A 22,580-nucleotide genomic window follows, 5' to 3' on the forward strand; every position below is an offset into this window, starting at 1 on the left:
TATGTGATGCAAAAGACTAAATAGGCAGGCAAAGAAGTACAGCTCCTAACGCTCCTGTTCTGACGATCAGCTCATTTCTGGAAAGATCATTGACCGCATTATTAGGAGTTTAAAAGAGCGCGAGCGCAGCTGACGTGCCCAGACGCGATGCTTTGAATTTGTGCATTCAATAAATGTCATCGCGTTGGGAGCTGATTATCAAAATAGCTACAAAAGTAAAAGCAGAGAAGTTTGTATTCAAAGTTAAAAGCAAACACACTAGAACATTTTTACTGGTTCAAATAAAGGATCTCAGGTGTATCTTCTACATTTGGCTGATGCTTACAGGATTACTGCTCTAACATAACACTTATAGTTTCAACTAAACTTTTCAAGTGTCTTTCTGTTTCACTTGATTTGTGTAAATATGTCATATTTAAGTTAACAATGCAATCAGTGTTGGGTGTAACGCGTTACTTAGTAATTACTGTAATTACTTATCGACTGAACAAGTAAAGTAAGGCATTACTGTTCATGTTTAGGTAACTCAGTCCTGGAGGGCCACTGTCCTACAGAGTTTAGCTCTAACCAGCTCCAAAACACCTGGCTAAAAGGTTCTAGTTACACCTTTATGAGCTGTTCAGGTGTGTTTAAATGATTTCGGAGCAAAACTCTGAAGGACAGTGGGAGTTTGCTTACAAATCAGACAGTTTTTTCAATCGCTAACAAGCGTTTACCAATACTTAAAGTACTTTTTCTAAACTCTTAACACAGCAACATACCTGCATCACACAGTTAGCTAGATAGTTCATTTTCTGGCCAAAACCACATTTTGTTAAATAAATACAAACTCATTACAAATGCTGAATATCTTTTTCTTCATATACTAACTCTATTAAAACACAGCAAGCCCGATTCTAAATCGAGTCATTCGGTCAGAACATTAGCACTGGTTTTCTATCCAACAGGAACATGTAGTCAATTATACTGCATAGACTCTCAAAATGCTAACAATTAATGGCTTTACAAAAACTGCATTACTTATCATAACTCAGTTTGACCTGTATAGAACATACAATATGAGATCCATTAAAAAATATAACAACAGCAGTAATACTGTAATAATGATAATTCAGCCAGCAAGTTCATTCTTGTGTGTGTGAGTGGACTCATTTTAGATATGTGTACAGCATAGTGAAGATCATCAGTACTTTATGGAGTGTAACAGAAAAGTGACAGAATTGCAGCAGTAAAGGCTTTACTGGCTAAATGAAATTGATGTCAGTGATAAAAAAATAATAAAAAACACATTTAATGATTGTACAGATATGTTATTTACAAGTGTGCAGTTCACAAATGAACCATTTGTTAGGTTGAATATAGCCTGCGTTAAGAAACTGTTCTTGTGTCTGGTTGTTCTGGTGGTTGGTATCGCTGACCAGAAGGCAACAGTTCAGAGACAGTGGGCAGGGTGTGTGGGTCCAAAGTGATTCTCTTAGCCCTTTTGCTCACTCTGGAGATGTAACAATCTTAGAGGTTGGGCAGGGGACACAAATATTCCTCTCAGCAGTCCTGAGTCCTGACTGTCTGCTGTAGTCTCTTGATGTCTGATTCGGTAGCTGAACCAAAACAGACAGTCCTGGTCAACTACTCCTCTCCCTCGTCCATCTTGTCCTGTCCCTGGTCCAACCAGTCCATTTCCTCGTCTGTTCCTCTCCTTCGTCCAACTCTCCCTTCTCCAAACATTGTCTTTCTTTTTATGCTTCTCTGTGTTGTTCTGTATTGTTTTGAACAAAACCAATCCAGAGAGTGTCTTTGTATTGTGCATGGCCATGTATGGAAAGACTTGGAATTATTCATTAAGATTGGAATCAGCTATTTCTCAATTATTAGTAATTACAATCATTCTTAGCAGCTCTTTTAAGCTTTACGCTATATTTAAAGTTTGAAGCATTAGGTCTTAATTTCTGTCATGCTGTGTTTAAGCATTTGTAAAAAAAAGATAAGAAAGATCCATGACTTTGGTATGGGGTGAATATCTTCTAACACTTTATTTTGATGGGTCCTCAACATACTGACTATGATAAACTTGGCAAGTATGTCACCTTCTTCTACTAACCCTAAACCTACCCTAACAGTCCACTCTGAGTTAGTACACATGTAGCTGCAAATGAATGAGAATTAGTTGACATATAGTTGCAAAGCTATCAAAATAAAGTGTAAGAAGTCACAGTGACTCTGATTATAGCTTTTCTACTTGGACAGCTTGTATCACATGACACAGAGAGTTGGGTGAAGGAATGTAAAAATGTTGGCAAGACACAGTGGTAATTCTGCTACTGCGTTACAAAGCTATGATTGCATGTTAATTACAGCGAAAGTCACCCTAAAGCAACATGGAAACACCTCGCTCAAGGCTCAACGGTGGTGGCTTGTATTGTTTGAGATGACGGAAGATTTTTACAAACTGCATTCATATTTTGACACGTGGTTTAACGACTTTTTGTGCATTTAGAGGTGATGCCATCCATTAAAACCGGTTTACCTTTAATGAGAGAGATTTTGCAATGACAGATTGTCTCATGGGTGGGTGAGTGTTTATCGAATGAATTCAGTTTTTTATATATAGCGCTTTTAATAATATTTTATATATAGCGCTTTTAATAATGCATGTTGTTCAAGAGCAGCTTTATTAAACAAGTGTGCCTTAAAAAGATGAAACTGTGTTTAGATAAACGGAAGATATAAAAACGCCTTGACCCTTGGGAAGAAGGATGTGTCTTGAATTTGAACTATTTGCAGATAATGTTAATATTGTAATTTTTAAATTGTCACGCAGCATAATGTTTCTTTCTTGTCAAGTTTAGTTATGAATGACATGAATCACATAAATGATTCAACTTATCCACCATATTCTGCAACACTGAAGTATAGGCCTAAGCTGTTTCATGTGAATGTGTGAGTTTTCCGATAACAGTAAAATAAAATATGAAATACAAGTTTGTAATGTAAAGCAACAGAACAGACTATATGTTTGGACAAATAACTGGAAGTGGATGACACTGGAAGCTTTGCAGAAGTTACAAATGGCCGTGCCCACTCCTAAAATATGTTCAATCGTTTGTTCAAATTGGGTTAGTTTGCATCACTGGATATTACTGTTGGTCGTTTACCATTTCTATTGTAAAAATAGTCAAATATTAAAAGTGTATCTACTTAGTTATCACTAGGCTACTCACACTCTTTAAGCCTTAAATTCATGTTCAGTGTCTGTGAATAGTAAAGCACCGCTTCTTTGATTTGACTGATCATCTTCATTTTTGCTTTGACAAGCGCTGTTAGAGCATTTGTCATTTTTGTTTTCATGACAACAAACCGAGTAAAATCAAAAATATCAAATGTAGCCAGCATATGTCTGCAGAAGATAATGTGATTTCTTGCTGTAATCCCTATTAAATGTGCAGGTTAGTAACAGCACCAACTCCTGCTCAAAACCTGTCTGTCTGTCAGTCTGTCTGTCAGTACGGCTGTTTGAGTCGTGATGAAAGCGTGAGCAGAGAGAGAGAGAGTCAGAGCTGAATAAACTCATGCTGTGAAGACACACAGAGCAGAGCGCAGGTGAGCAATAACTCTCTCAACACAGCATAATTCACTTCATATTGACTAATCCATAACCCGCTGCTGGACAGTCATCAATGCATGCGTGCTACCATTAGGCTGTGATTTAGGCTACACGTCTTATTTATTTTTTCAGCCAGTGAAACATATATATTTTATATTTTACTTTCGCAGCCCTGTAGATGTGTTTCATTTGCTCTCAGTGCTGTAATAAATCTTATGGTTTCGTGGTTATATTTTGCAGAAGTCCCTTCAACACCTCCAAATGAAATCTAAATATTGAAGTGTGACATACTGAAGAAGTAACGCGTATGATCAGACCTGTCTGAGAATACAAGTCTTTATACTGTGTAATTATATTCTGTATTAGATCAAATATAAGATCAGAGGATAGCCTTGTTCTTCCTTATTACTTCTCATACATATTTGAGTCATTTGTTCTATTGCAGAATCACAACCATGAATGCTGTAAACGCTGTGCTGCTGTTCATTCTGGTCTGCTTTACTGCTGTCTGTCAAGCTGAAGATGAAGGTAAACTTACAGACTTATAAACCTAGAACGTGTGACTAAATCTAAGATAATGAAAAAATGATCAAATCTGGTTCATAGATGTACAAAACGTGTAAGTGGTTTTGGCTCTTAGTATATATATAAAAAAACTGATTTACTATTTAAACAGTTTTCAGGATAAGAAGAGAAATCCAGTACGGTCAGGGAGATCAAATATAAAAATAACAAAATACATAATGAAGTGATTTTATTCATGAATGACTTCTCTAATGAAAGAGATATGCATACTTAATGAAACTTTATAACGTTTCATGAAATGTCAAAAAACAATCTTTTTTAATTGCTGTGTTATATGATATGCATTGTTATTTTTCAGATACCAGTGTAATCTGTGATGATGTGACTGGATCTGTGGGGACAGAAGTAAATCTCAGCTGCAGGGTCTCTCTACAGAACACTGACTGCTGCTTTATAAAGTATGTGTTTCTATACCCTGAGAGCTTTAGTGACTCACCGATCTGTAGGACAGTGTTTCCTAACGGCTCCTGTACTCAGAGAAACAGCTTCTCGTGCAGCTACACTCCAACTACAGCAACAACACAACTATTCACATTCTTTCTGCAAACATCACGTGGAGTGAAAAGAACAACATTCACTCTGAACATAACAGGTCTGTATAGAATATTGTTGTACATCATTCAGTAAATCTTTGCTCATTTATGTTTAATCTATGTGAATACTGCTTCAGATTACTTAGATTGCAGGAAAACAGAAAACTGCTCTTCAGTATATTCATAACTTCAAATCTCCTGCCAATAAATTATATTAGTGTTTAAGGTATAGTAATCAATAACCAGCTCCTGGAAAATCATCAATAATTTTGTATAATGTAATTTAAACATTTTGCAGATATTTCAAAATGCCTAGAAAACTTTAATTTTTTTCTGCTGATTTTGTCTGAACTGTTTTTGTGTTCATTCAGTGAAGATAAAGCAGCAGAAAGATTTTGTTTCATGGAGTTTAATTTCTGTCGCAATGCTGTATATATTTTTAATGAACAGATGTGTTTCATTGTGTTACTGTAATAAATCTTGTGGTTTCTGTTTAAAATCTGTTAACAGGGCCAACTACACCTGAAATTGTTACTGAAACTCCTGGCGAGAAAGGTATTATATTGTATTATTGATTACTGTTGAATACTGCTTCAGATTACTTAGATTGCAGGAACACAGCAAACTGCTCTTGAGTATATTCATAACTTTCAAATCCAGCAATGATTTTAGTGTTTAAGGTATAAGAAGATTTCTAAACAGTGACGCATTATTGATCATCATATTTGAGATTTCTGTCTGTCTGCAGGCTGGGTTTGTGCTTATGATTTAAGCGATGCTATAAAAGATTTGAAATGTACCTTTACAGAGCGAGCTTTAGACGAGAAGCTATCAGGAACATCTGCACCAGACACAGCAGCAGGTCCTGGATCTAGGTGTTCTGTCATCGCTGCAGTCCTGGGCTGTTTCATCCTCGTCATCCTCATCATCATCATCATGACAATCATTCGCTACAAGAAACCAAACTTCAGCAGATCTTGTGGATTCCAGAAGAGGATGTTTCTATGCATCAGACTCCACTCGTCCAGAAGATGTGATATAATAGCACTCAGCAGTACCAAATCACTGAGTTTGATTTGATCTTCCACGTGTTGCTCATCAAAGACACAAGCTTATATTGATTATTGATTGTGAAGTAATTAAGTAATGTCTACAGTGAATGTCAGTTGTGTATTTTGTACAGTAAATGTTAATAAAGCTTAAGTTTAGAATAGTTTTTCCTGCGCATGCATGTTCTAATGCTGTAAATGCTGTCCTTTTCTACAGTTGTTTATTAAAATTTTTTGAAAACGAACATTGAAATGAATAAAATACTTGTGATACTCTCTAAAGATGAATATCTGGATCTCTTGTTTATGGGTAAGTTATCCCAGTTAAACCAGTAATGTAAGATGTAAGAGTACATCTGTATTATTTATTTGTGGAGGACAGGAAATCTTTTTTAAACCTTGAGATCAGTTTTTATTTTTTAATCTGAGGATGGATTATATTTATTCAAAGAGATTTACATTTGCATTCTTGGTTTATATCTGATCAGTTCATGCACTCCGTGGGAATCAAACCCATAACCTGTTTCTAACGCCATTGTCTACTGCTTCAGATACAGGAGAGTAACTTTCTGAGAAATAACAGCTGTTCCAGGAAAGAGAACAAACAGATCCTATCTACGCAGACGACTGTCACCTGACCAGAAAATCCCTCGTTCCATCATCAGCATTCATCTGAGACCGCAGAAAAGCATTATATAGTGTGTTGAATGGCAACAGGTGTAAACATGGCGGACGACTGAGTTTACAACAGATATAATAATAATAACAACTTAATATCATTGTATTGTCAATGTTTGTTGTGCATTTACTGACCAGTATGAGTTTTATGAGTGCAATATGTCTCTGGGATAGACGACTCAAACGTGACTCAAACTGATTCATTAAGAAATATCAGAAGGATAATATATAAAAATATATTTGCATAATATCAGCATTATGAGCTCAAGGTGGCTGATATTATGGAAATATAAATGATACAATTTCAATATGACAAATAGGATATAAACACAAAATTCAAACATTAAAAAAGCTATTTTACTCCAGATTTACTGAAAATAGCCCCACCATATAAACAACAAAATAAAAATAGAGCTATAAAACACAGATTGCTCATCTAGCTGACATGGTCTCCACAGAGCGGTCGGTCTGGTTTAGTACAAATATTTACTTACTTGACACCTGAACTTGACATACACTGTCTTATATCCACTTTTCTTCGGATATACAACTCATAAAACACTTTCTAAATGTCCACTCTAAAAATCTAATATGTTGCATGAGTTTCTTGTTAAATTTAGTCTAAAAGATAACATTAATTTAGTGGTTCTTACCTGATGCGTGAACTTGACCCGTGAAGTCACTCGGGCACGTGCAGAATGATCTCAGTGTCGGCAGGATTTCTTTGTAATAGTTTAGTCAACATTTAGCATTCTGAATGTTGCCTGGAGTTGAAAATAAGCATTCATTTAATGTTTTTAATATATATTTGTGCAGACTTAATATAATATGTCTTCTGAACTAAGTCCAAGCAATACAATTAGTTCAACTGAAATATTTGTGCCATTCCAACATTATTATTTGTATTTTTAGAGTGTACGTACGTATGTTGTACTAACTATTGATATGTAGTGTGTAGCAAGCTAATTAACGGGAGCGCTCACCCAGAAATGACAATCATTTACTTGCCTGCATGTTGCCCATGACTGACGAACTTATTGGTTTTGATTGTCAGCATTCTTCAAAGTATCTTCTACTGAGTTCTGCAGAAAAACATAAGTCAGAGGTTTGGGAAAAAACATATGTAAAGGACGACAGAATTCTGGGTTAACTATACATTTAAGTAAATGAATAGAAACGCTTTTCACTAGTCATCACTGTGCAGACAAATATCAGCGAATGCTGCAAAAAATGTGCTGTGTGCGTGATGTGTTGGCAGGATGTGCATCAAGTAGCCCTGCATCAGTTTAATAACTTTGATAACTTTCATTCTTAAAGTTAACTGTTAAATTAATGGCCAAATGGTAAATATGTTGAAGAGCACATAGAAATAGATAGCAAAATAGCCAATGTAAACTAAATGTTATAAACATCGGAGCAACCATAGAAATGTTTAAATTAATCTTTATTATAACAAATTCATTCAAACACTTCATTCAAAACTATTTTTTTACACGTTTAAAAACGAATTGTTCTCGTATAACACGTACACAATACCTCATTAACACCCCAAATTTCTACAAACTTTGGTAAACAGTCCACCAGAGAGAGGAGAGAGAGAGCAGATGGACTTTGACTCTACAGCAGATTCAATGCAAGCGACGGATACAGCGACGACTATACTTCTCTTTTGTGACACGCTCATGCGCTTCGCGTCTAACTGAAATTACGTCCCTCAAGGTAACCTTAGTTATGGGCTGTAATCGGCAACAACTAATCTGATTGGTTAGTATATATATATATATATTATTCACAACAGTTTACAGTTGCCCGAGAAAAAACAGGGGGTGCTGCAGCACACACCACTTCCCTTTCCCTTTCCCTTGGGCTATCTGGGGGCCGCTCTCAGACGCAGAAGCGAACTCAGAGACAGACAAGGCAAGCAAGTGAGACACAGTGGAGACCATTGGTTCATCTGTTGGATCTCCCATGTCAGGTAAAGGGAGTCGAGAGAGACAGTCTGCTGTCTTCCCAGGACGGATTGTAACCTCATAAGAATAGCATAACAGGAAGCTGACCACCTAGCAATCTGCGTGCCAGCTCTCCCTGTGCCTTTAGATGTAAGAAGCGTTGTGAGGGCTTGGTGGTCCTCGCAGGACAAAATGTCTCCCCCAAAGGTATGTCCTCCATTTTTCAATACTCCACGCACAAGCCAATGCTTCTCTTTCCACAGTTGAGTACTTCCTTTCGGCTGGCGAAAGAGTTCGGGAGGCAAGTGCAACTATGCGCTATAATCAGAAATGTTTGTTGAGCAGTAAATCAGTATATTATTATGATTTCTGAAGATCATGTGACACTGAAGACTGCAGTAATGATGCTGAAAATACAGCTGCAGATCACAGAAATAAATTACATTTCAATGTATATTAAAATAGATAAATGTTATCTTACATCGTGATAATAATTCACAATATTTTTTGCTTCCCTGTATTTTTGATCAAATAAAAGCAGCCTTGATGAGCAGAAGAAACTCCTTTAAAACTTTTTAGTTTTACATTTAGAGTATCGTTTCTTTTATAAAATCATTTTATATTTCAGTATTTATTTGTATTTGTGTATGTTGAATTAAAATGTATTTCTTTCTAAAGCCATTTTTGTAATGTCTAGTCAGTGTTTTTCTAATTTAACACAATGACTAAATTATCTTTAATCGGCGCATGAGGTCTTAATCTCATTTATTTGAGATTAATTTGATTTACTGCAGCTTTGTGATATTATGGCATCACTTTTGAGCCAATGAGATGTTCAGATGTTTTACAAAGTCAGTACAAATAAAAAAATGCTTTGAGCTGTGAGTTTTATATGATCAGAGACATCAAGAATCAGTGCATGAATCTCAACAATCAATCTTTAAAAACATCACAGCAGTGTGAAATTAATAGCTACCACTAACCAGAGTAACCAGAGATCAGAGTGAGATCATGAATCAGCACTTCATGAAGAAAGAAGGAAAGCCAACACATGTGCTTCAGAAACACAGCTTTAAAGCAGCAACAGAGACAATGCATGTTAGAAAGTATCTTACACACACACACATTAGCTCATGCATGTGTGTTCTTTCTCTTCAAATATACTGTGTTTTAGTCATTCAGGAAAAATCACTTTTTCTGTTGAAGTGTTTTGTGAAAATTCCTGTACACTGCCTGTCATTTGACCATTTTTACCATTTTATTTTATAGTGAAGTTAATTGTAATAATTCAGGAAATACCTGTTTTGCAAAATAATGACATGATATATTGCCTTCTTAAGATCTGCTTTATTTCTGAAATTAAAACTGAATTTATTTTTTCATAATTGATGAAATTTGGAGCTTGAAGCCGTTATTTTCCTTTTTATTAATGTAAAGTTGCTTTGAAACAATCTGTGTTATATGAAGCTCTACAGAAATAAATATGAACAAAACAATAAAACTAAAACAAATGTTACATTTGGATTTCCCAAACTTTTACCACAATTTAAAACCTAATTATAATTACAAACTTTTAATGTCTCAATCTGAAACTGAGACTGAAATCATGAAATCACACACTGTTAGTTTATACAAGAGATTATTAATATTTGTTGTGAAACTGATTCAGACTTTGTCAGAGATTTCAGTGAGTGTAACGCCACACCAGCAGAGGGAGCTCTTGCCCTAGTACTGACTGTTACTGCTCCCTCTGCTTCCTCTATGGTTACTTCCTGTTTGGCGGCCATATAAAGAGGGCCATGCCAAACAGGCCTTTGCGAAGTCTTGTTACGCCGTATCTGGACTTTACTGAGTGTTGGCATTGTCTTGTTTTTGCCTAGCCTGTGTTTTGGACTCTAGACTGTTCTCCTGGTTTTTGATTGTTTGCCGCCTACCTTGACCATTGCCTGTGTTTCTGTTTACTCTCTTGCCTTGCCCTGGATATTATTGTTTGCTGGTGATCGACCCTGCCTGCCTTGACCACGATCTGTATAATAAAGCTTGGGTCTTATCCCTGTTGTCACGCTCCAGTCCTCGTTACAGAAGACTTCGCCAACCACAGATCCAGCAGCTTTACTGTTAACCATGAATCCTGAGGATTGTCTCATGCGCCTCTGTCAAGGTGAGCTGCCCATTGAAGATTATGTGGCTAAGTTTTGTGAACTTTCCTACCAGACAGACTTTAAAGAAAGCTTCTTGAAAGACATTTTTAGGTTTGGACTGAGTAAAGAAATATCACGCTTAATGCCACGAAATACCCATCAGTGGACCCTTGCTCGTTTATATTGACTCTGCTTTGTGTTTGAGTGGCTCTGCACCTACTGTGGGGACTACTGATGAGGAACCCGGCTATCCTCCAGCATCCTCCACACCTGAGTATTTGCACGTCATATCTGGAATTATTCACGTCGCGTCAGAGTCTACACACTCTGCTCATGTAATGCCTGCCAAGCCACAGTCTGCTTATGTCACATCTGCTAAGCCACAGCCTGCAAATGTTGCGTCTGTCAAGCCAGGACTTACTCCCGTCACCTCTGTCAAGGCAAATCTGTCTACCAACCCAGAGTCTGATAACGTCATGTCTGCTACCCCAGGGCCTGCTCACGTTATGCTGGCTACTCAGGAGATTCTCTGTAACATGGCCGCTATTCAAGAGCTCCATCGTAAAATGGCTGCTACACAAGAGTCTCTTAGGAAAATGGCTGCAGTTTTAGAGCCTGCTCACGTCATGCCTGCCCAGCCAGAGCCTCCTCACGTCATGCCTGCCCAGCCAGAGCCTCCTCACGTCATGCCTGCCCAGCCAGAGCCTCCTCACGTCATGCCTGCCCAGCCAGAGCCTACTCACGTCATGCCTGCCCAGCCAGAGTCTACAGGGCCTACTCACATCACGCCGAAATACCTGGCCAAAATGGCCACCATGCCGGAGTCCTCTGCCAGGATGGCCACCATGCCTGCGCCTCGCCATGTCACGGCTGTCAATCCAAAAACTGTGTACAAAATGGCCACCATACAAGAGTCACATCACATCTCAGACGATTTTCCACAGTCTCATCACATCACAGTTGATGTTAAAGAACCAAGTCAAGTCATAACTGATGCCAACAAGCCAAGCCAAACCACAGCTGATCTTCACAAGTCAAGCCAAGCCACAGCTGATCGTCACGAATCAAGCCAAGCCACAATTGATTGCCATGAGGCAAGCCAAGCCACAGTTGATCCTCACGAGTCAGGTCACGTCTCAGCACTTCAGCCAGAGTCAGGTCACTTCTCAGCTCTTCAGGCAGAGTCACACCATGCCAGAGTCACGCCTCGTCTCGGCTCTCCAGCCAGAGTCACGCCTCGTCTCGGCTCTCCAGCCAGAGTCACATCTCGTCTCGGCTCTCCAGCCAGAGTCACGTCTCGTCTCGGCTCTCCAGCCAGAGTCACGTCTCGTCTCGGCTCTCCAGCCAGAGTCACACCTCGTCTCGGCTCTCCAGCCAGAGTCACGTCTCGTCTCGGCTCTCCAGCCAGAGTCACGTCTCGTCTCGGCTCTCCAGCCAGAGTCACGTCTCGTCTCGGCTCTCCAGCCAGAGTCACGCCTCGTCTCGGCTCTCCAGCCAGAGTCACGCCTCGTCTCGGCTCTCCAGCCAGAGTCACGTCTCGTCTCGGCTCTCCAGCCAGAGTCACGTCTCGTCTCGGCTCTCCAGCCAGAGTCACGTCTCGTCTCGGCTCTCCAGCCAGAGTCACACCTCGTCTCGGCTCTCCAGCCAGAGTCACGTCTCGTCTCGGCTCTCCAGCCAGAGTCACGTCTCGTCTCGGCTCTCCAGCCAGAGTCACGCCTCGTCTCGGCTCTCCAGCCAGAGTCACGCCACGTCTCGGCTCTCCAGCCAGAGTCACGCCACGTCTCGCTCGGCTCTCCAGCCAGAGTCATACCAAACCACCGTTGACCATCATGAATTAACCCAACTCACAACCCTTCAGCCAGAGTCTCTTCACGTCTCAGTCGAACTGCTAGAATCCCTTCACGTCTCAGCCGAACTGCCAGAGTCCCTTCACATCTCAACAGAACTGCCAAAGTCTGTCACACCCAGAGATTTAAAGTCAAACCTTCGAATCCCCCTTGACCATGATCTGTATAATAAAGCTTGCGTTTGGATCTTATCCCTGTTGTCACGCTCCAGTCCTCATTACAGTGAGTATCATCTGATCATTTGATCTGAGAATCAGATTCATAAACAGTTGAATCAAGTATTTCTAGACTAAATATTAATATTTCATTCAACATTGTTGTGAATCAGCAAGAAACTTTTACATCCATTTACTTCAATAAACAAATAATCATTTAAGACAAACTTTGATGTCGTCTTGAGAAAGTTGAGCCTGATGCTCTGAAAGTAGTTTGAAGTGGTTTTAAAGCTATGCAGTTGCTAGGGTACCCTGGATGGTTGTTATGTGGTTGCTATGTTGTTGCTAGGGTGTTATGGACAGGGATTTGTGACATTGGTCAGATATGATTAAGATGATTTATTTTAACCCTTCATCACGTGTTTTAATAATTTTTCATTTTTAAAGATGAATAAATATACTTGGTTTCTGATCTAATGTTCCGATCAACAGTCTCTTACTCATGTGATCTGGATTAAATATTGAAACATGATGAAAGATGAAAGCAGGAAGATCCAGAGCTACAGATTACTGACTATTGATTGCTAAGATCCTCAGAGGGGAAGAAGAATAAAAATCACAATAGAAGAAAGGAAAGAGTGTGTTAGTAAAGGTGGTTGTGAATGTGTGTAGATGAGTGTTAGTTACAGGATCAGAGAATGACACCGTTCCTCTGTCATAGTCCAGATTCACTCTCACACGATCAAGTTCCTGATTAACACGAAAACCAAAACATGAAGACCCTCCGTACAACAACATTTCGTCCTCATACTCCACACACCAGACACCAGTGTTGAAGAAACCCCATTCCTTCCTCTGGTTTGATGCTGTAGTTACTCCAAGACTCCAGTGCTGACTCTGTTTAACCTCCACATCCCAGCAGTGTGTTCCTGAGTTAAAACCCTCTGAACCCAGAACACAGGGATAACAGTCAAATCTCTCTGGATTATCAGGAACAGGTTGATCATTGATGTTTCTCACACTGGTCAGATCATCAGACAGAAGGAGACGTGGATGAGCCGTGTTTGGATCCAGAATCACAGGAGCTGATGAGACACAATCAACAGATGCTGTTATTCTGATGTTCATATAATGATCAAGAGTGAACCCAACACGGATTACTGTGAATAACAATGCACTGTCTATTAAACAAACACATCAGACACTTTTGAAGGGTCTTCCCCCTCATGAATAATTTCCAGTGTGTGTGTATGCAAGCTCAGATCTTCTGCAGTCAGACTCACTGTTCTGGACGATGTCCTGCATCTTCTTCCAGACTCTGAAGGGCAGGTTGCCCAGGTAACGTGGCACATGAATCAAAGCTCCAGAAGGCGTCTGTGGATCCGGCTGTGATGAGATCTGGACTCTGGAAGAACATTCAGGATCAGAACTGCAGTGGCTTTGGATCAGAAGCAGAGAGACCGGAGACACCAGCAGATCACTCACCTTTCCATTGAGACTGGAAACTCCTGCAGAACAAACACATCATTGATCATCAACAACTTAATCAATCAATCAATCAATCAATCATCTGAAATCAGACCTTCAGAAAGCAGACATCACTGGCTTTCATCATCTCCTCCATGTCTTTGATTGTGTGTGAAAGAGCTGAGATGTGTCTGTTCATCTCCTCCAGCTTCTCCTTCATCATCTGCTTCTTCTGCTCCTCTTCCTCCCTCAGTGCAGTGATTGTAGCTTCTTCTTCATCTCTGAGAAACTGATGAAGCTTCTCAAACTGCTGTTTAATCTGACGCTCTGTGTCCTCAGCTTGAGACTGAAATCAAACCACATTCACTTCAATCGTCTCCATCAACACACATCAACACAATCACATCATTCAGATCTGAGAGAAACTCAGAGACCGACATATAACGGATCCAGAAGCAGATTGATGATCCTCATTTACACAAATAATCAGCTGGAGTCCATTATATTAAATATATCAGGTCATAACTGTATATAGTGATCTACAGCTGTAATGAAGATGACTCTGGATTCTGTTTCCTCACCTTGATGTGTTGCACTGTTTTCTCAAACTCTCCTTTAATGTTTTCATTGTGTTGAAGTTTCTTCTGTAATGATTGCAGTGCTGTGTTGAGTACCTCCTAGAATTAAACAAAATAAAAACACATAAAGGATTCAAAGGATTCAAAGGATTCAAAGAACTTTTATTGTCATACCAACTCACATTTCCATGTTATGGTACGAAATTAGAACTCAGGTCCCGGTTTAAAAGCAAGAAGAAATTGTCCAAAGGAAATAATCGATAGTATCGATAGTATAAAACACCAAATGGCAGGCAAGAAAGTGGCACGTTTACATGCAGTGGCTCAGCACTCCACGTATCGCTCCTCTTGTATAGTCTATTGATAGTTTACGTTTCACTGAGTGCCACGTATGCACAGAAACATGCAAAGAAATATGTAAAATTCAGTTGGCACAAATTGATCCTCATCGGTCTGATGCCTGGGGACTGTATTCTTAACCAAGAAGATTGTATGCATGACATACCATCAGAGCTTGTTAGACTGCTGGGGTTCCCATGGATTACTTTCCCAGCCGGGAAGCAACGAAGGCGGCGCAGAGAGCGGAAACAGAAGCGAACTGCCGAGCCTCTTCCTTACAAACACAAGATCACTTACCAACAAAGTCGACGAGCTGGAACTTATTACGTCCACACAGAAAACCATCCAGGACTGTTGTGTTTTAGTAATTCCGGAGTCTTGGCTAAACCCAGCTATTCCAGAAGAGGCTATTCAGCTAACAGGCCATGACAGGACCGCAGACTTCGGTAAGAGCAGAGGAGGGGGGCTTTGTGCTTACACTAATAACAGCTGGTGCACAAACGCCGCAATCACTGAAACTGCTCCCCGGACTTGGGAGTATTTATCAGTAAGATGTCGCCCCTTCTATCTTCTGCGAGAATTTACAGTTATTGTAAATACTGCTGTCTTACCTCCACATGCTAACATTACAACAACTTTGGGCTACTTGCTAACTGCCATTAGTAAACAACAGCAGGCCCATCCAGATGGAGTCTTTATAATAGCTGGTGACTTCAACAGAGCAAGTGTAAAGAGTGTTTTTCCTCCCAAAATTTCATCAACATGTTCAGTGTCCAACAAGAGGGAAAAATATACTTGACCACGTTTATAGTAACATCAAGCATGGATATAAGGTGTCACCTCTTCCCCATCTAGGACCGTCTAACCGACAATTTCATTGTTTTTGACTCCGGCATACAGAGCGTTTATCAATAGGGTCAAACCATCTGTTAAAACAATACAAATGGGAAGTTGTGGCCTAAAGAGTTAAAGAGTTTGGCTCGTAATCCAAAGGTTACGAGTTCAAGTCTTGGGCCAGCAGGGATTGTAGGTGGGGGGAGTAAATGTACTCTCAATACCACGACTTCAGTGCTCTTGAGCAAGGCACCGAACCACCAACTGCTCACTGGGTGCCGCAACATAAATGCTTAAGCATTTGTGAGAGAGCACAAATTCTGAGTATGGGTCACCATACTTGGCCATATGTCACATTCAGGGTCATCTGAGCAGTTGGGTGTCTGCTTCAGCCGCACTGACTGGACTGTGTTTGTGGATGATAACATTGAAATCTACACATATGTTATTTTATATAAAATGCTGCGTAGATAATGTGATCATTATGAAACGGATTCACATCTTTCCTAACAGCAAGCTGTGGATGACGCTTTTATCCAAAGCGACTTACAATTGCTATATATGTCAGAGGTCGCACGCCTCTGGAGCAACTAGGGGTTAAGTGTCTTGCTCAGGGACACATTGGTGTCTCACAGTGGATTCGAACCCGGGTCTCTCACACCAAAGGCATGTGTCTTATCCACTGCGCCATCACCACCCCCATATATCCAAGAATGTAAACCTTTTGCTGAACGCCTGTAATTCAGCTTTCCCAGTCTGGTGACTTGCAGCAGTATAGCACAGCCAGGATAAACCTAAAGAAGTGCGTCAGGGATGCAAAAACGACCTACAGGCAGAAAATCGAGAATCATTTCACCAACTTGGATCCCCGCCAGGCGTGGCAGGGGATTCGCCACATCACTGGAAAGAATAGCAGTAGTAGCCTGTTCAACAGCAGTGCTTGGAAGGTAGAGCAGCTCAACCAGTTCTTCAGCCGCTTTGAAGTGAAAAGTGGGACTAGTGTCAGTCAAGCTTCTGCTGAAAACAGCCAGGCATTTGTAATTCAGCCTGCTGAGGTAATCAAAAATACTCTAAATAAATCAACACGCAGAAAGCAGCTGTCCGGATGGCTTCCTGGGGCGCATCCTCAGAGACTGTGCTGCAGAGCTTGGTGAGGTATTTACAAATATATTCAACCAATATATTCAACCTTTCTCTGTTGAAGCGCACTGTTCCAACTTGCCTGAAGACGTATAGTGCCAATAGTGCCAGTGCCAAAGCAGGCTGCCATAACATCTCTCAATGATTATAGACCTATTGCACTGACACCTGTAATCATGAAATACCTGGAGAGACTGGTTCTGCATCACATCAAGGCTGCTCTGCCTCTCACCTTGGACCCTCACCAGTATGCATACAGGGCCAACAGGTTAACAGATGATGTTATCTCCATTGCCCTCCACAGTGTACTGTGCCATCTAGAACACCAAGGAACACATGTACGGCTGTTGTTCTTGGACTTCAGCTCTGCTTTTAATACTATTTTACCTAGCAGATTGTTCCCCAAGATGCCTGGTCTAGGCATTCAGCATAACATCTGCCTGTGGATCAAGGACTTTTTAACAGAGCGGCCACAGTCAGTGAGAATGGGCTCACATACTTCCTCCACTTTGACAATCAGCACAGGAGTCCCACAGGGATGTGTGCTAAACCTGTTTCTCTATTCTGTGTATACAAATGACTGTATACCATCATATAATACCAACACCATTATCAAATTCACGGACGATACGACTGTGGTGGGGTTGATCACCAGAGGCGATGAGTCTGCCTACAGAGAGGAGATAAAGAGGCTGATGGGGTGGTGCACAGAGAACAATCTGGCCCTGAACATCAAGAAAACAAAATAACTTATTATTGATTTCAGGAGGAAACAAGATGTACATACACCATTGTATATCAACGAGCAGATGGTGGAGAGAGAGTTCAGTTTTAAATTTCTGAGCACACACATCTCAGAGGTACTCACATGGACGATAAACATTTCTAGTTAAGAAAGCACAGAATCTATACTTTTTAAGAATGCTCAGGAAGGTAAACCTGTCACAACGGCTCTTGTTGTCATTCTATCGCTGCTCCATCGAGAGTATCCTCACACATGGTATGCTGGTGTGGTATGGAAATAGCTCTGCAGCTGACAAAAAAGCTTTGCAGAGAGTTATCAAGACTGCACAGAACATCATCACTAAACAACAGCTGCTTGCCCTGGACAACATTTTTACCTCCTGCTGACTGCAGAAAATGCATTATATTCTAAAGGACTATATATTATATTGATCATTGAGCACTTTATTTTACTCAGCACGGTGTAAAATTGCTATTATTATTATTTTTCCTTACATGCAATATGGTCCTTACTTAATTATTATTATTATTTTATTATTATTGTTGTTGTTTAAATAATCTGTAGCTGGATATGTTGGTAAATCTACAATTTCACTGTATGTAAGTACAATGGCAATAAACAATCTGAATCTGAATTAAATTAATTCAGAAATTAAAACCTGCCGTAAAACTAAGTCAACCTGAGTGAACACAAACCACAGTTTGTAAATGGCATTGTTATTTAATAAAGCAAAAAAACGTTATCCAATACCATCGGGGCCTGTGTGAAAATCTATTTGGCCCGTAGTTATTAATTCCCGAAATCTGTGAAACTTTATTGATAATGTAGTTCAGCTGGACTAAACACAAGCAGCTCTGATCAATCAAATCAACACTTAAACAGGACTTTAAAACAACATGAAGTTGGCTAAAAGTAATTTCCCTTACCTTACATGAAGGAATAACTTCATCAATGGGTCTGAATGTGTGATTGTCGTGTTTTTGTGAATTCATACACAACAAACACACCGGCTGTTTGTCCTCCAGACAGAAGAGTTTGAGTTTCTCTCTGTGTAAACTGCAGATCTCCTCTGAACGCCTCTCATTTCTCTCCTTCAGGAACGACTCACACAAGTTTTTTAACACAAGATTAACTGGAGGCTGATCTCTTGAGGATCTTCTCCTGCAGACGGGACACTCCTGAGTTTTCTTGGTTCTCCAGAACTGTTGAAGACACTCTTTACAGAAACTGTGACTACATGATAAAACAACAGGAGTCTTGAAGATTTCATGACATACAGGACAGGAAATATCATCTTCAGATAGAGAAGCCATTTTCAGTCTTTGAGCTCCAGCGATCTAAATTTTACTTTCACTTTCTGAACAATAGTTTGAAAAATAAATCACCACCAGAATCACAAAGATCTACTATCTATTCAGAAACAAACTGATGGCTGATTCTTTATTGCTTTTGTCAGTAGAGAAGAGAGTCAGTGTGACAGAAAGCAGAAATAACATCAGTCTCTTCCTTTTAAGAGCTGTAAGAGGGAGGAGATTATGATCACACGAATGTGTTTAAACAAAGGGGTGGTTGATTGCGATTTCACTTTTTTATAATTAGTTAGTGTGTAATGTTGCTGTTTGAGCATAAACAGTATCTGCAAAGTTGCAGCGCTGAAAGTTCAGTGCAAACAGAGATATTTTAACATTCTTGCAGTTTAATGCCTACAAAAATGTCTGGTAAGGGACTACAGCGAATTACTTCCCGGGTCCGTTACGTCACAAACCCAGATAAACCCCGCCCTCGGGAACATGTAATGAAGGGGGTGAGGCCATGTCAACTAGTCGCACATTTATGTTAAATTAAAATAACCTACTAAACTATCCTTCAATATAGGCTAGTCATACTTGCGTATTATAGCCGATTCCACACTCAAGTGCGCACATAAAGCTTGCCGCAAAGCACCTGCAAAAAGTAATGATTATGAATGCATCTGGGAAAAAGAAGAAATTATTTATTATTTATTATTTATTACTAAACTAGTGCTTTCTCAGTGTTGGCTGCAAACATGAAGTTGCTGAATGCCGACGCTGTCTCAACATTCTACAGTAATGGACGTACAATTAATAGAGAAATGCACCTTTTCATACAGACTACATAATTAAAGAATATTTGTTTTTATTTCAATTAGTTCGTATAATAGTATAGCCTACATTTCAAGCTTTCTATAGGCCTAAATTTATTTTTTGTCTGTGGGCCGGTTCATTGTTGTGACACACTAAATTTCACGGAGAATGCATGAGACAGCAGAAAGCGCATCCAAAAATGACGGATTGGCTATGTATTTTAAGTTCTTTCCGCAGGAAAAAAAAGCAAGGGATTGTGCAGACGCCTCCATGCCTCGATAATACTCCCAAACTCATAAACAGTTGACATATGCACCTGCACAGCGCATATTCATCAAAATTAACGTCAGAGTGAACGGCAAAAAAAATAAAATAAAAAAAAGTCAAATAACCATGTAATAAAATGTAACAAAATGGACTGGGTGATTTTATTATTCATATGAAAAATAATGACCTGTTTTGGTCATATTTACTATTAATTGCCCAGCTCCCCCTGTCAATAATCTAGCACCCCCTCAGCGCCTGCATTCAAAATTCTCTGGCGCTGCTGAATATAGACAACGCCATTGTTTACAATACAACCCGAGCATATGATGATGAGCTGAGGGGCGGGATGTTTAGACGGGCACTAGAGGCGGTTTAGCCAATCACAAAACACTGAGCCAGCTAACCAATCTCAGCCCCTCAGTCAACCGCCCCTTCAAACAAGTCAGACAAGAACATCAGGATTTCTGCAGGTCAGATTTAACAAATTGTATTAAAATGTGTTTGAGTGGATTATAGATTAGTTAACCTGTATTTGGATAGTTTATGAATTAGTTAAGATGTGTTCAGATGGGTTATAAATTGGTTAAGCTGTAGTTGGATAAATTATGATTTACCTATGCTGTGCTTGGTTGGGTATTAGATTAACCTGTATTTGGATATGTTATTTGATTTAGTTCAAATGTTTTGATGAAAACAGGAAGTGAGGTCACACTGGAAAGTCAAGCACACGTGTTCCCAGAACAGCACCACAGAATTTCTCAACACATGAACAAACACTGTTACTACAGTTCCTTCAGAAATCCCCCACACTGTCTGTTTGTGAGGATGATTGGACTGTTCACACTGATCTGATCTTAAAGAGATACTTCACCCAAAAATTAATGTTCTGTCATCAATTACTCACCCTCATGTCTTTCCAAATCCATAAATCCTCTGTTCATACAAAAAAAAAAATACAACAACAACAAAAAAACATGATACAACGATAATAATTACAATAATATACACACGCAAAGTCTTGACTGGAAGCAAAACTCCAAAACAAAGCTCCAGAACACTACTCTCTCTCCTCTACCTTCAAGATCGCCAGTGGTAACTGTGCCTCGTCCATCTCTTCATTCTGCTGCCGCCATTCCTCCGATTACACCCATTTCAAAACAAGGATCCTTTCCCCCCTTTTGCCTGCTAACCCTCCCCTTCCTCTCGCTTCAGCTCCTCCTAGCCATCTCGGACACCAGTCACTACTAGGGCCCCCTGCCCAGCATCCATCTTCTTCCTCAGGTCCATTCCTTCGCCTCAGCAGAGCCTCTTCCAGCTCCTCCCAACGCAGTCACCATGGATCCACCTCCAGTCTCAACTCACCTCCGTTCCCTAGTTTTATCAGGTGCAGATATTGATCTTCCTTCTCTGCAAACTTCAGTTCCCATCAATGAATCCCTCCACTCTTTTGACTGTGGCCCTTTAACCATCAATCTAAAAAACTCCATACCTCAAACAAAACGTGTTCTCACACTGCCAGAATTCTGCATAGCTTTTGGTAGATACACAGAAGTTATTTGCACTTCATTTCCTAACCGATGCAGAGAACTAAATGACTACCTCTCCATCATAGCAGAGCTCAGTCTCTTATTCAGAGGTAGTCATTTTTATACCATAAATATTGCAGGGGGGCCGCGGGTCATCAGCAGAAAAAGAAAATAAATAAAACAGTAAAGAGCCAAAGGACATAATTTAGAATGGGAGATGGATCGGTTTGTGAAAGGGAAGAGAAAAGCCATAGACGAAGTCACACAGACCCAGGCAGGTGTTGCACAGAATTTGCACTGTGAGACGTGCACATTGCTTGACAGTGTGTGCTTCTACTCACCATGTTTTACTTTAGATATGCTTTCATTTATACCATTTGGAATGCAGTACTATTAGATGCACGAAACTCACACACTGACAGACCTTCACGTGCACTTTGTGTTTGCTTGTCCTGAAGCTTGATTGCCGCTACGGTTAAATGCACTTGCATTTTCGAATAATTTTATACAAAATTGATGTACACACAGTCAGTTATGTTTTCAGAGCAGGACAAAACATGTGATATCAGGGGCGTAGCCATCATTTCAAAAGTGGGGGGGACGGAATGTCTAGTGTTATACCTGTTTTTTTTTTTTGTTTGTTTGTTTTTTATTAACCCTTGTCTAATTGACAGGTTTTATTTTTAATCATACCTTTTTGCTTAATATGCTTTATGATTATATTATTATATATGATTATAAAACAGAAGGAAAGAAAGAGAGAAAAAAGAAAGAAAGAAATACAACAGCTTGTCACTGGGACAGTACCATTAAAAGCACATCTTTGTACCTTATTTACCCCAAAAAGTTTCATAGTTGTACATTACGGTACATATTGGTACCTTTTTGAGTATAAGTTACAAAGATGTTCTTATAAGGGTACTATTGTTGACATATTTGAGATTGTATTTTGCGAGTGTTGTATGTAGAGTACATGGCACACAGTAATGGATACTTGCACATTCACATACTCCTTTATTCTGTTCTGTTCTATTATACATT

General features: G+C 39.7%; 2 protein-coding genes across 4 annotated transcripts; one reads left to right on the forward strand and one right to left on the reverse strand.

The window, feature by feature from the left end:
* Positions 1-2,528: 2,528 nt before the first annotated feature.
* Positions 2,529-6,047, forward strand: LOC306857083 (uncharacterized protein). Of its 3 annotated transcripts, XM_079396769.1 has the most exons (5): positions 3,537-3,597; positions 4,047-4,129; positions 4,485-4,778; positions 5,230-5,274; positions 5,528-6,047. In XM_079396769.1, the coding sequence occupies exons 2-5, from the start codon at positions 4,057-4,059 to the stop codon at positions 5,797-5,799; spliced, it is 684 nt and encodes a 227-aa protein (XP_079252895.1). In that variant the 5' UTR covers positions 3,537-3,597; positions 4,047-4,056; the 3' UTR covers positions 5,800-6,047. The 3 variants fall into 3 exon arrangements, with proteins under 3 accessions (XP_079252896.1, XP_079252897.1, XP_079252895.1); XM_079396770.1 differs by lacking the exon at positions 5,230-5,274 and adding an exon at positions 2,529-2,569 and having other exon boundaries at positions 3,444-4,129; XM_079396771.1 differs by lacking the exon at positions 5,230-5,274 and having other exon boundaries at positions 3,444-3,597.
* A 6,928-nt stretch (positions 6,048-12,975) lies between these two features.
* Positions 12,976-19,014, reverse strand: LOC306857064 (E3 ubiquitin-protein ligase TRIM35-like). The gene is made up of 6 exons (XM_079396729.1): positions 18,568-19,014; positions 14,587-14,682; positions 14,121-14,351; positions 14,024-14,046; positions 13,822-13,943; positions 12,976-13,623 (listed from the first exon to the last, which is right to left on the reverse strand). Exons 1-6 carry the CDS (start codon positions 18,952-18,954, stop codon positions 13,106-13,108), a joined length of 1,377 nt encoding a protein of 458 aa, XP_079252855.1. The 5' UTR covers positions 18,955-19,014; the 3' UTR covers positions 12,976-13,105.
* Positions 19,015-22,580: the final 3,566 nt, after the last annotated feature.

Source organism: Barbus barbus (assembly GCF_936440315.1).
Source record: "Barbus barbus genome assembly, chromosome: 3".
Taxonomy (NCBI): Eukaryota; Metazoa; Chordata; class Actinopteri; order Cypriniformes; family Cyprinidae; genus Barbus; species Barbus barbus.

What these genes read in the sequence shown, in the direction of transcription:
- LOC306857083 (XM_079396769.1), top strand. Translation starts at nt 4,057, where the DNA reads ATGAATGCTGTAAACGCTGTGCTGCTGTTCATTCTGGTCTGCTTTACT. An exon ending in CTGTCAAGCTGAAGATGAAG is followed by an intron (nt 4,130 to 4,484) that starts GTAAACTTACAG and finishes GTTATTTTTCAG; the next exon opens with ATACCAGTGTAATCTGTGAT. An exon ending in TGAAACTCCTGGCGAGAAAG is followed by an intron (nt 5,275 to 5,527) that starts GTATTATATTGT and finishes GTACCTTTACAG; the next exon opens with AGCGAGCTTTAGACGAGAAG.
- LOC306857064 (XM_079396729.1), bottom strand. Translation starts at nt 18,954, where the DNA reads ATGGCTTCTCTATCTGAAGATGATATTTCCTGTCCTGTATGTCATGAA. An exon ending in AAACAGTGCAACACATCAAG is followed by an intron (nt 14,352 to 14,586) that starts GTGAGGAAACAG and finishes GTTTGATTTCAG; the next exon opens with TCTCAAGCTGAGGACACAGA. An exon ending in GCAGGACATCGTCCAGAACA is followed by an intron (nt 13,624 to 13,821) that starts GTGAGTCTGACT and finishes GTGTCTCATCAG; the next exon opens with CTCCTGTGATTCTGGATCCA.